Raw genomic sequence first — 12955 nt, 5'->3', positions numbered from 1 at the left:
CAACAATGAGAGGAAATTGTTCCAACTTCCAACCTAATTCCCATCCAATTATGATACATGACAGGGCACTACCACTCCAAATTTGGTATATAGTGCAACATATGAAACTTCGGTATATAGAGAAAAAACAGTGACAAAGAAAATAGTAGTATGAAGTGGTGGCTCAGGTATAATCTTCAAATGACTACAATAAAAAAGTTTAGCTTAAAAATAAGTGTCAAAGTTTTGCAAAAACATTCTGTTTTCATTTTCTATTTTCACTAATAGTAACATAAATACCACATTCTTTTCATTTTGTTCTCAATTATCAATGATTTGTAAACAGTGAAAACAAAAAATGTTATTTTCCTATTGTTTTTGTATAAATCTTGAAAACTGGAAAATGAAAACAAGACCATATATTTATAATTACTCCATCCGGCCCCAAAGAGAGTAAAAATTTGTAAGATAGTACAAATTTTTAGTATGTTATGAGACAGGGGTATTATCAATCATTAATAAGAATCCAAGTGTCTCAGAAGAAATGGTTTCTTATCCTAAAACTACTTTGCAACAAACAGCAAATCCAACTGACCTCTACCCCTACTCCATAGAAACACAAACAATGAGCATCAATAAAATAAAATCACCCAGTTACAAGCTTTTGCGCTATTCATTCTACTATCATGCTAACCAACAAACTAAACCTAGCTTTAAAGAATAAATAAACGTCCAGGCTTAGCAGTAGGAAAAACATGTGAAACATTCTGATTTAGCACAGTAAGCAAAAATTTCAAATGTGAAAAATAGCATGCGGGAGTACAAGAATGTTAAGATAGTTTTCTAAACTTTCTAAGGGGTCCCCTTAAGCAATCTGGTCTTTTCCATATATGAATCCTATAATTAATTCACATAAAAAAAAATTGCCAAAATTTTGAAAGGAGCAGGATTCTGCTCCAGGATAAGTATAACTATAGTAACAAGATGCACATGTATTTGGGGTGAAAGCCAAAACCATATAGACAGGCTATTATTCAGATTGTAATTAGTTGGCTTGAAAAGCTGTTTGCAGGCATTCCACAGCATTTTCATAGTTCAAGAAGCCCATAAACCAAAATTCATGATTGTCAGCAGAGATCACCTGGATGTACTTTTCAGCAGGATTGACTCTGCTTGATGAAGGATTAACTGCTTTTAACTGGTGTAATGGGATGACTACCTATAGACATTACAATGATTCAGTAACAATTTACACAAAAATGGATTAAACAAGAAAAAAGAAAAACAAGTAGCATCGCTTTCGGATTGGGAAACTTTTTCTAATATAGACAAGAAGAAACTTCCACCCTGGAATAAGGTGCATCACTAGCTTTATCATTTATCACAGATCATTATTTCAGGTGATAAATTACTGGCAGGAATATAATCTGGCATTATGGCTGATGCGTTAACTTATAGGATCGGTGGATAGTGATTCAGAAAAGGAAAGGTGGCAACAGTACGAATTAGATAAAATATGTGCTAAAAGAAGGCTTAAGTTCAAACATGAAATAAATTACTGTGAAGGAAGTCATTGTCAGATACTTACGGGTATAGCTTTTGTTGATCAATGCATCAAATATTAGAAAATGCAGAAACGATCTTCCTAGAAGTCATTCACAATGAAATAAATGAAGTCCAGCAACTACACTACCTTCTTTGGTAATATGTATTCAGCCAATCCTGTATTCAATATTTTCCCATTGGCCTAGGGGTTGAAAAATTACTATATTTAAGGTATTTTCTCTATTCAAATTGGTCGGGTAACTTTTTCTCTCTCTTCATTTTGATTCTAGTTCAGCCCGGTAGTTTTTTTCACCACTCTTGATTCTACGATAATTCGTAATCTAGGTGTCGTTGAGTTTAGAATGAAATGATCTACAAAATCCATATATTATTTTATGAAACTGTTCCATTAAAAGTGGATTTAAGCTATTAAACTAATGGGAAAACAACTAATATGACCAATTTGAAACAGAAAACAACTTATAGATAAAGAACGTTTGTCAAAATATAACCAAGTAGAGGCTCGAGCTTGAAAATTTTAAATCGACTCAAACTTGGGATTAAGTCTCAAACTTGAATAAGTCTGCATGGTTTGGCTTCATTAGGCTAGATTTTTAAATATGGAAACCAACACCTTCACTTATGCATATATAACCTACCTCAATCAATACATAATCCTGTCATATAGATAGACAATTTTAAAAACATTTGAAAACAAAAAATCATAATGTATTCATATGTACCTTATAATAGCTCCATTCTGTTTGGTCATCAGTTGTATAGGAGAGAGGATTGTCACTACAGTATGCAAGCTTTGCTGTGGATATATACACAACTCCCATTACTGGACCAGCTGATGTAGATAGATAACATGCAAAAGAATTTTGAAGATGTTCCCCTGGAACTGTGTCAAATGTCCGTAGGAAAATTTTCTCATAGCCACCTTCTGCAAGAACCTTTGTTCCCTGGGCAATTCTTCCCATAGCAGCTTCAGCAAAACTAGGGTTCGTTTTCACTTAACACAATGAAATTGAAAGAGGCAAGTTATGTTCTATAGAAGATTCAATGTCATCAAGAATGATGAGAGGGTAGAAAATAATAGAGACATAAGACCATTAACCTACACTAATCATTAAGAGAAAGAGGGAAAAGACAATGCTTAACAGGGCCACTGGTTGTGATGATGATATCAACATTAAGGGTACGTTTTGATGGCGGAGTTTAGAGAGAAATGAAGAGGAAGGTAACATTTTGTTTCCGAATCAAGATAATTATAAAATATTTATAAAAATGAATACAAGATTATTGAAGGTTATATCATAATCTCTCACGTCATTCCTTTTGTTTTAAAAAAAACTGTCAACTAAGGAGAATGTTTACACAAAAAGAAAAATAAACCATCCAAGCCTCCATTCCCTTTCCCTCCAAACATACCTTGAGGAAATGCTGAAGAAATGGAGAAGTTATACGACAAATGAGAGAGCATCTACGATTATTACTAAAACACTCTGAAATAATGTCATGACAAAACTTAAATATTTCTAAAATGACTCTGAAAACAATCTAGAAGATCTGAAAACATGTATAGCCAAAATAATACAAACATCAAAGACTATATAAGGGACATACATAAGCAAATCAAGAATGAATCACATTATTACCAATAAGATAATGAATTGAACAAAAAAAAACTTACAGTGCTGCCACGTGTTTCCGGCGAGAGTCTCAGCCTTGCGTGTTGCTTCTCCCACCTTCCTTCCCCATCTTCCCAGCACATTCTTTACAATATCAACCTTCTCTGAAACAAAACAATTATTTCACAAATCACAATCACATTATCATATGCATTAATTCATATAATAGAGAACCACACTAACCCGAGACAGAGGAAGAAGAAGCAGAAGAAGAAAAAGAATAATAAAAATAGGGATTGGATTGCGATTCTTTTGGAGTCGACTCGAACGTTGATTCGGTTACCAGATCGGGGCTCCAACGCACGGATTTCTTCGCAGTACGAGGTGAGGCGGTTCGCTCCGTCGATATCTCCGGCGAGGGTTGAGATTCCGATCCAGGTGATACCTTCTTTACAGCTTCTCCATTTGGAGCATGAGATGAATCCTTTGGATTAGGTTTGCGCTCAGGTTCCGGCGTCGGTTGTTCCATTTTGGAGGATTTTGATAATTTGGGTGGCGCGTGAGAGTTCGGTGCGTGTTCTGGTCCTCTCAGTTTTTTTGATTTGAATGATTCGTTGTGTTTTAAGAATGGTGATGAAGATTGGTTGAAAATCGGGGATGAGAAGGATAGGAGAGTAATTTTTAATTTGGATAATTAACGTATCGATTTTGTTGCTACGGCGAGGGAAAACATCCATCCACGTTGCAGAAGAGGGTTTATTTGTAATTGTATTTAAATTTCAATAAATTTTGTGTGTGATAAAAATCAAGTTTCTTTTTTTAATGTACTTCTTACCCAGTTTTTGGGTCATATCATAGTTAGGCCTTTTGTAAATCCAAAGCCCACGCTGAGGCTAAACTCTACAATGATATTAACACACTTATTTCAGAGCTCATATATTGGATCCATGCAATAAGTAAAACTTGTGTATTAATTTAGAAAGTGGTTATATATAGAATTAAAAAAATATTGAAAATACAATGTATGCTAACTAAGGAGAAAAATATGGTACCATAATCTTAGCAATTAGCACTAGAGTTCAAACTAAACAAAGCCGGAGATAGTGATCAGATAAAAAAATTTGTAGATCAACATCTTTATATGAAAAGTAGAAATAAGGAAGAAAAGAAAAAAGAAAAAATGTGTTTAGCTGCTATTTTCTCTATATGGAAACAAGAAATACACACCCCAATAAAGAATAAAATTCTATTCAAACTCAAAATCTATTAAAAGAAAATAAGTATATATCACTTCAACCAACATTTGTTGTTATCATTGTTATGTAGGAATATAATATTAAGTCATCACTCACTTTAATCAACTTAAATCTATTTCAATTTTAATCTCTTTGTCAACTCAAAAGCATTCACTCTCTTCCAAAAGTAAATACTAAAATATCAAACAGTAACTAAGATATGCTTGTTTCTCAGTACCTGTGTTTGCATTCCTGGCAATGCAGCTGCTAAAATTGCTCTCTGGGTGAGCTTCATGATCAATCAAAATGGGAAGAAAAGGAAAATCAGACACCAAAATTCTCAGCAGTAAACCAACCTCGTCTGAGAGAATCCCAGATAACCTTCCAAGGGACCAATTTTGACCATGTAATCTTCAATGGACGAAAGTAGCCAAGTAACAAAGAATATATTTTATGTTCTCCAAAGGCATACATGATAATTACTAAAACCAACAAACATCAACTACTAGTATCTTACCTACATATTTTTGTGCTTCCGCTTTCAATTTCCCTTACCACTAATGTTGGCATATGAATTAATGGTCAAGTACACTGAAAATAATATATGCTTAACTCTCTTCAATTCTTATCTCAGGTCAAACTTTCAAAGTGGTATCTCATATCTTCTACATAAAATTGTCACAAAAAAAAACAAACATAATTGGTCAATAACAGAAAAAATGAGGGGAAGAGATAAGTGGGCACTATTGTCTTTGATATTGCGGGAAATTGTCGGAAAATAAGGGTGATACAATTGTAATTATGATTATGGTAATATCATTGTGGAGAAAATTACAATAACAAATATGGTGTGCAATTTAAAGCATTGGTATGCATTCTTTAAAAGCCAAGTATTCGTTGTTTTGATAGACAATATGGTTTGCAAATATCAGATATGAATGGTGGACTTACTCTTTTTGAGTGATTGAAATTAAATCTATCAAAGTCAAAGCGTAGCTAATTCAACCATTGATGTCAAGATTTGACATGTTAAATGGGAATATGAATTATGTACTTAATTGTGAACACTTTTGAATACTTCTTTAACTGGATTGCTCCTAAACTATGTCATTTTGATGAATTTAGGGTTTTCTCCAATTGTTAATTTTTTTTTGTCAAATTGCATGAATTGATTGAGCTTGCTTAACCTGCATTTCTCTTAAAGAATTAGATAATAACAAGCCAACTTATAATATTATTAATATCTTCAATAATTGCCGCCAGCTTATCCAGCTATCTAGGGCATCATTATAGTTTAAAAAAATACAATAGACTTCTCCATTACAATTCAAAAAATACAATGTCTACATTCGATTTTCACTTTTGCCACATGGCCCATTTTAACCCTTTGTAGCATGTGTCTTGTTATCACACCATATTTCCTCTTGTTCCACTGCTCATAGGCCTTCTAAATCCCTCCTCAATCATCAACAATTTTATTAAAATAATATATATACTTTTTATTTGAACCAGATTGAGAGTAGACTTTGGACCAAATTGGATGAATGTTGAGATTAATTCAAAACTAAGTGAGTTAATTAGTGAGAAAAACAAACTTTCTATTTTTTTGTATTTCCAGTTAGTTTTTTAGTTAGAAAATATGCTATAAATAGCAATGCATGCCCTTAGCTGAAATTTAATGAAATTCACAAAGTATTATTCAAAAACTACTCTCACATTAATTCATCAACTCTCTTCTTCTCTTACACTCTTTCACTGCACATAAAATCTTCTTTCTTTCTCGCATTATTTCTCTCAATTTTCGTTTTCTGCTGCACAACATAGACCAGGGCTCATCAAAGCTCTAACAAACTGGTATCAAGAGCACAAGGTCAATCAAATCAATGGATTCGAGTAATGCAAGTTTCTCAATAAATCTACATGTTCTCACTGGAAATAGTTGGAACAGATGGCGTGTACAGATGAAAGCAATCTTGGGATATCAAGAGGTAAGTGAAATTGTGGAAGAATGCTATGAACAACTCCCTGCAAATCCCACTGAGGCACAAGTGGTGCTTCAAAGAGAAAACAAAAAGAAGGACTGTAAGGTGATGTTTCTCCTTTATCAATGTGCTGATGAAGCTCACTTTGAGAAGATTATAGGGGCTGCAACTTCACAAGAAGCTTGGAGGATTTTGGAGAAATGCAGTGAAGGGGTTGAGCAACTAAAAAAGGTGAAGGTTGCAGACCATGAGGCGACAATATGAACTAATTCATATGGAGAGTAATGAAAAAATAGCTGAGTTCTTCAAAAAGATTATCACTCACACAAATGTTATGAAATCCTATGGAGAAAGGATCACAAATCAAACAATTGTGGAGAAAACCCTAAGGACACTTAGTCCCAAGTTTGATCACATTGTAGTTGCTATTGAAGAGTCCAAAAGATTGGAAGAATTGAAGGTTGAGGAATTGCAAGGTTCCTTGGAAGCACATGGGCAGAGACTCAATGAGAGAGCCTTGGATAAACCAGCTGATAACCAAGCTCTGCTAACACGTCCCAAGGAGAAATAACTATAATGCTAGAGGAAGAAGAAGAGAATTCAAGTCTAGCCTTAGAAGACACTCACACTCTCAAGGTAAAACAAGATCTAATCAAGATCAATTGGAGGCTTTCAACAGAAAATGCTACAATAACAATTGGAGAGGAGGTAAGAAGAGGTTTGACAAGAAAAGGTCAAATGTTTCAAATGCAACTGAATTGGCCATTACTCTAATGAATGCACAATAACAACCATTCACAAAGGAGACCAATCAAATAGTGATCATCAAGTTCAAATGGCCACAAAAGATGATTAAGCAAATCTTGAAGAGCAACCAATCATGCTGATGATGACAACCAACCAAGAAATGAGCAACAATAAGGTGTGGTACATAGACTCATGCTACTCCAATCACATGACTGGTCATATATATTGGCTTGTTGATTTTGATGAAAGAAATAAAAGCAAGGTAAGATTTTAAGACAACATATCCATTCTAGTTGAAGGAACAATATAGTGATAAGAAGAAGAGATGGAGGAAATGCACTGATAAATGAAGTACTTTATATTCCTGGAATGAGGAGTAATTTAATCAGTGTTCGGCAGCTTCTTGAAAAAGGATTCTCAATCAACATAGTCAATTGAGTCACGGAGATATTTGATGCAGTTGATAAGAAGATCTTGGAGGTTCATTTGGCACAAAACAGAACCTTTCAGGTAAGCCTAAACACGATGAAATATGAATGTGCATTAGCTACTACTCTAGATGATGAGTCTTGGCTATGGCACTTAAGACTAGGCCACCTGAATTTTAAAGATCTATGCTTACTGAGATCAAAGAATATGATCTCTGGACTTCCTTCAATTGTGATGCCAAAGAAGATGTGTGTAAACTGTCTGATTAGTAAACAAACAAGAACACCTTTAAGCAATTATACTATGTCTAAAGCTACTGATGTTTTACATGTAGTATATTCAGATGTGTGTGATCCTTTTGATGTACAATCATTTGGAAGGAATAAGTACTTTGTATCATTCATAGATGACCTAAGTAGAAAGATATGGAAGTACTTAATCAAGACAAAGGATAAGGTGTTCACCAACTTCAAGAACTTCAAGGCACTAGTTGAAAATAAGTTAGGGAAATTCATCAACGTCTTAAGGATAGATGGTGGAGGAGAATTTATATCAAGATAATTTGAAACCTTTTGCAAAGAGAGTGGAATAATACAAGAGGTGACAACATCATATACTCCTCAAAACAATGGAGTAGCAAAGAGGACAAACAAAACCATATTGAATATGGACTACCACACAATTTCTAGGGTGAAGCAGCTATGACTAATGTCCATATACTCAATAGTTATCCAACAAAAAGGCTTGAGTCCATGGTTCCATAAGAATCTTGGTGTGGATTCAAGCCCTCAGTGAAGCAGTTCAAGATTTTTAGCTCATTGTGCTATATACACATCCCTGACCAGAAGAGAAGAAAACTTGATGACAAAAGTGAAGCAATAATTCTCCAAGGCTATCGTTCTACTAGAGCTTACAAGCTATATAATCTTAGAACAAGACAAGTCCTCATCAGCAAAGATGTCCAATTTGATGAATCCAACTCTTGGAATGACTCACATTCCTTAACTGTAAGTACTCCAAGACTGCAACTTGAGTGGGATGAGGTTGACTTAGAAAAGACTGTTAATCTTGAGTGAGAATATGTTGAGCCACATATCAATAGTTGACCAACAAGAAACAAAAACTTCTCATCCAGACTCAATGATTACAAGGTGTACCTTGATGACACAATCACTGAAGAAGGAGATTTGATTCAACACTTAGCATTAATGGTTGATATTGAACCAATTGACATTGAAGAAGTTGTCTCTAGGTATGGAGGACAACTATGAAAGAATAATTGAAGAGCACGAAGAAGAATCATACATGGGAAATGGTGGATCTACCTAAAGGCAAGAAACCTATTGTTGTCAAGTGGGTCTTTAAGGTAAAACTAAGGCATGATGGATCAGTTGGTAAGCATAAGGAAAGGTTGGTGGCCAAAAGCTTTATGCAAAGAGAAGGGATAGATTACTCAGAGGTATTTGCTCATGTGGCTAGAATTGAGACAGTTAGGTTTGTTGTAGCCCTTTCAAGCTCAAGATGATTGAAGCTTTGGCAATTAGATGTGAAATCAACCTTCCTAAATGGGTCACTTGATGAAGAAATGTTCATACTACAACCTATTGGTTTCATATGCAGAGGAAGTGAGCAAAATGTGCTAAGGCTGAATAAGGCCTTGTATGGATTGAAGCAAGCACCAAGGGCATGGAACAAGAGAATTGACTCTTTCCTCACAAAGGTTGGTTTTCAAAAATGCTCCACAAAACATGGAGTATATGTCAAAGTTCTTAATTTCAGTAACACATTGATCATATTTCGTTATGCTAACGATCTTCTGATCACTAGAAGTTGCCCAACTAGCATGGAAGAAATCAAACAAAGTCTGAAAGAGGAGTTTGAGATGACAGATTTGGGAATCTTATCCTACGTTTTGTGATTAAAATTCTCATATTCTAAAAAAGCAATTCTAATGCAGTAGAAGAAATACACCTTGGAAGTGCTGAAAAGGTTCAATATGAGTGGCTGCAACTCAGTAGAAACTCCAGCTGAGCCAAACCTCAAACTTACAAAGGGTGAAGATGAAGTAGCAGTGGATGCACCCATGTACATATGAAGATTGGGTAGCTTAAGGTATATCTGTCATAGTAGACCAGAAATTGCGTAGAGTATGTGTAACGCCCCGAAAATCATTTCATAATTATTATATTTAATCTCTTGAAAAAATGGGAAATATTTTTTTTATTTATGTAACATATAACTAACAAATCATTTTTTTCCCATTTTATCTATTCTCTTTCATGATGTCACATTTTCAAACCTTTGCGGAAATAATTTCTTAATACTTAAAATGTCATTGAACGAAACATAATTCTTTTCTAAATACTTCTCATTAATCAATTCTTAAATTTATAATACGTACATCATGGTTTACAAAATACAAGGCGGAGTCTATTCTTCGCTCCTAACAAAGACTAAAATACAATTAAAAATAAAATAATGTTGGGGGCGTTGACATTACAAAAATACCCTACACAGGTTCCCTATCAAAAAAAGAAAGGAGCTCCTAGACCGGTGGTGCACTTGAAACCTCACACGGGTCTTCCTCGATCTCCGAGTCTGAAGATATCTCTATAACCTCCATTGAATTCTCTACGCAAATTAACTCTACGCAGTCATCGTCCTCGTCCTCCACCACCTCATTTGCTGCCCAATCCATCGAAGGGTCCGAGGTGTACCCCTAGGCCTCGATGAAGTAGCCATGCCTGCTACTTCCGTCCCTCTTGGCGTTGAGTCAGTAGATGAGAATCCTGGTTGAGGCTAGGCCCTGACAACCTCCAATCTGCCTCGTTTCTCAGTTGGTGCGGATGGACCGATGGGTATAGACCTTCGCTCTGGTAGGGTGAACAAAGCTTCCCGAACTGCGTAATGTGCCGGGAGATGCAACATAGAGCCATCACATACGAGATCCAATTCCAGGTTGTAGGGACCAGTATAGGTGCATTTGTTTCTTTCAACGCTCTATGCCCCCTCCTGGAACATGGTAAAGTGGTAGCCCCTGATCACCATTGATCTGTCCATCTAAACATGGATGTATACGAGTGCACCACAAAGAAAGAGAGTGAGTAAAACATCTACTGAAAAAATTATCATTGGCATGGTGGAATTACACAGAATATCACCCCAAGATAAAGAACAAGTACAAATATATCATATGATCATACACGCATGTATGCATGTTATGCATATGTCCACCATCCTTACACCATTATCCTTCCAATAACTATTCGAAAATAACCGAGAGTACAGATCCCATAAAAAGCCGATTTGATCGCACCAAAACTTATTCCTCACAAGGATATATATATATATATATATATATATATATGAACGATCTGTTCCAACGGAACTATTCATTTCAGGATGGTGTCATATCAAACACTTTCTGGGCATCCCTCTTATTGATCTTGGTTGCAAAGAGGGGTTGTCAGAGATGTCTAGTTTACGTTATAAGCACTATCTGATCCAGCATAATACCTCATCCAGGAATACACGGGACTCGTCTCACCTAGACTCTCCCTCAAGACTTTGCTGGCGAATCATTGCCATCGCCATCCCTCTCAACATCTCGGGGCTCTTTCATCTCCCGTAAATTTCCTCTCCACTACTTCATTATTCACATTGAATATGCACACTAACCGAAGTTAGAAAATTAAATTTTTTAATCAATCTTTTATAACAATCTGCCCATCCTAAGACATCTCCCATCGGGAATGCTTCTAGTTGGACCCGATCTTAACATTTAAACCACAAAGGATAAACCTCAGCACCACTACGAACCATCGTTGAATCACCCTAGACGGCTCTCAAGCCAAGCCTCTTATGGTCAGTTGATCTCACTGCATGGGCATATAATACTTCTCAGCACCACTACGAACCATCGTTGAATCGCCCTGGACGGCTCTCAAGCCAAGCCTCTTACGGTCAGACGATCTCGCTGCGTGGGTATAATATAACACTTGCGAATCTGGTCTTTAACCATGCAATTCTTTACATACATCACTTTAGATATGACAACTCTGTTTTGTATCATTTCCAAGAATTTCATATAATTATTCATTTTTACAACATTTACTTATTGAAAGAACATATCTCCAATAAAGGTATTTTAGGTTTTATTGAATAGGATTAGAAGTGAAGGAATTCTTGATGGCAAAAATGCCATTAGACTCTTGCACATGTGAGAATTATTGTTCAGACAACTTAAGAAGTCTTGTCTGTATGGAGCCCTCTCGCTCAAGCGAGAGCTGTCTTGCTCAAGCGAGGGAATCACCATTTTTATAAGGCACTTGTGGCTCAAGCGAGAGTTGTCTCGCTTAAGCAAGAAAACAACCAGTTTTCTTTGTGCATATTTCAGCTTCGGCGAGAGTTGTCTCGCCCAAGCGAGAAAACCCGTTTTTTGTGGACACTTCTCGCTCAAGCGAGAAAAGCCTGAAATTTAGTTAAATTTATTTTCTCAATGAAAAGTTTTCTCATTTATAACACATGTTTTTAAGCATTAAATTTAAAAATTATCTCATACATATAATTCTTAGAACAGTTATTCGAGCAATATTAAACAAGAATATGTTAGGTATTAGTGGCGTAATATACCTAGAAGGGGGGTTGAATAAGTGTGGCGAAGCTCAAGTTCCACTTTTCTAGTTTTTACACACTTGCTGAAAATTGTCCAGTTAATCGATTAACTAGTGGGCTTAATCGATTAAATCACACCAGAAACAGAATGATAAGATCAACAACTTGTACAGTTATTAACCAACACACAAGTAGATATACAACAAATATTTCTATGCAAGATTAACAAGAGCATAGCATGGTATAAGCATGCAAAATATCAACTCCAAACTCGCATTAAAACATCTTGAAATATAAAAGAGAAAAAGATAGAAAAGATTGCGCATCGATTTTATCCTGGTTCGTTTTGCAGTCCACTGCAAAACTACATCCAGTCATCCCCTCTGATCTGGGAGACTTTCCTTCTTCACTATAGAACACAATGTACGTAACATACACACTTCCAAATACATGACTCGAACGCTCCTTTCTTGGAACCCAAAGAACTTCGTCACCCTTGGTTTGACCTTTCCCAAAACCGCCTCGAAGAAAACCATTCTTACCGCGATTCGGCTCTAGCCAAGGTATCGCTCTTTATCCCAAGACCTCCAAGTCTTTGTGTGAAGAACACCTTACCTAACCGTAGCTAGGATTTTCCCAATCCTTGAATTAAAAATGCTTTGAGTTATGAATGAGTACTTAATACTCGGATATTACAATAAATATCAAAGCCTAAAACCTAAGCAAGAACTCATAGGACGTGCTAGTCTAATATGAATGTTCATGCATGAGGTTTCTGAAAATATGCAAT

At 35.7% G+C, this 12955-nt stretch overlaps 1 protein-coding gene across 1 annotated transcript; it reads right to left on the bottom strand.

The window, feature by feature from the left end:
* On the bottom strand, positions 718 to 3891 carry LOC109333462 (GLABRA2 expression modulator-like). Its single transcript, XM_019568953.1, has 4 exons — positions 3402 to 3891; positions 3221 to 3322; positions 2268 to 2539; positions 718 to 1198 (listed from the first exon to the last, which is right to left on the bottom strand). Exons 1-4 carry the CDS (start codon positions 3685 to 3687, stop codon positions 1025 to 1027), a joined length of 834 nt encoding a protein of 277 aa, XP_019424498.1. The 5' UTR covers positions 3688 to 3891; the 3' UTR covers positions 718 to 1024.

The sequence above is a fragment of the Lupinus angustifolius genome, chromosome LG18 (assembly GCF_001865875.1).
Source record: "Lupinus angustifolius cultivar Tanjil chromosome LG18, LupAngTanjil_v1.0, whole genome shotgun sequence".
Lineage (NCBI taxonomy): Eukaryota > Viridiplantae > Streptophyta > Magnoliopsida > Fabales > Fabaceae > Lupinus > Lupinus angustifolius.
Note: the sequence above shows the minus strand (reverse complement) of the source record. Positions and strands in the feature narration are given on the sequence as shown.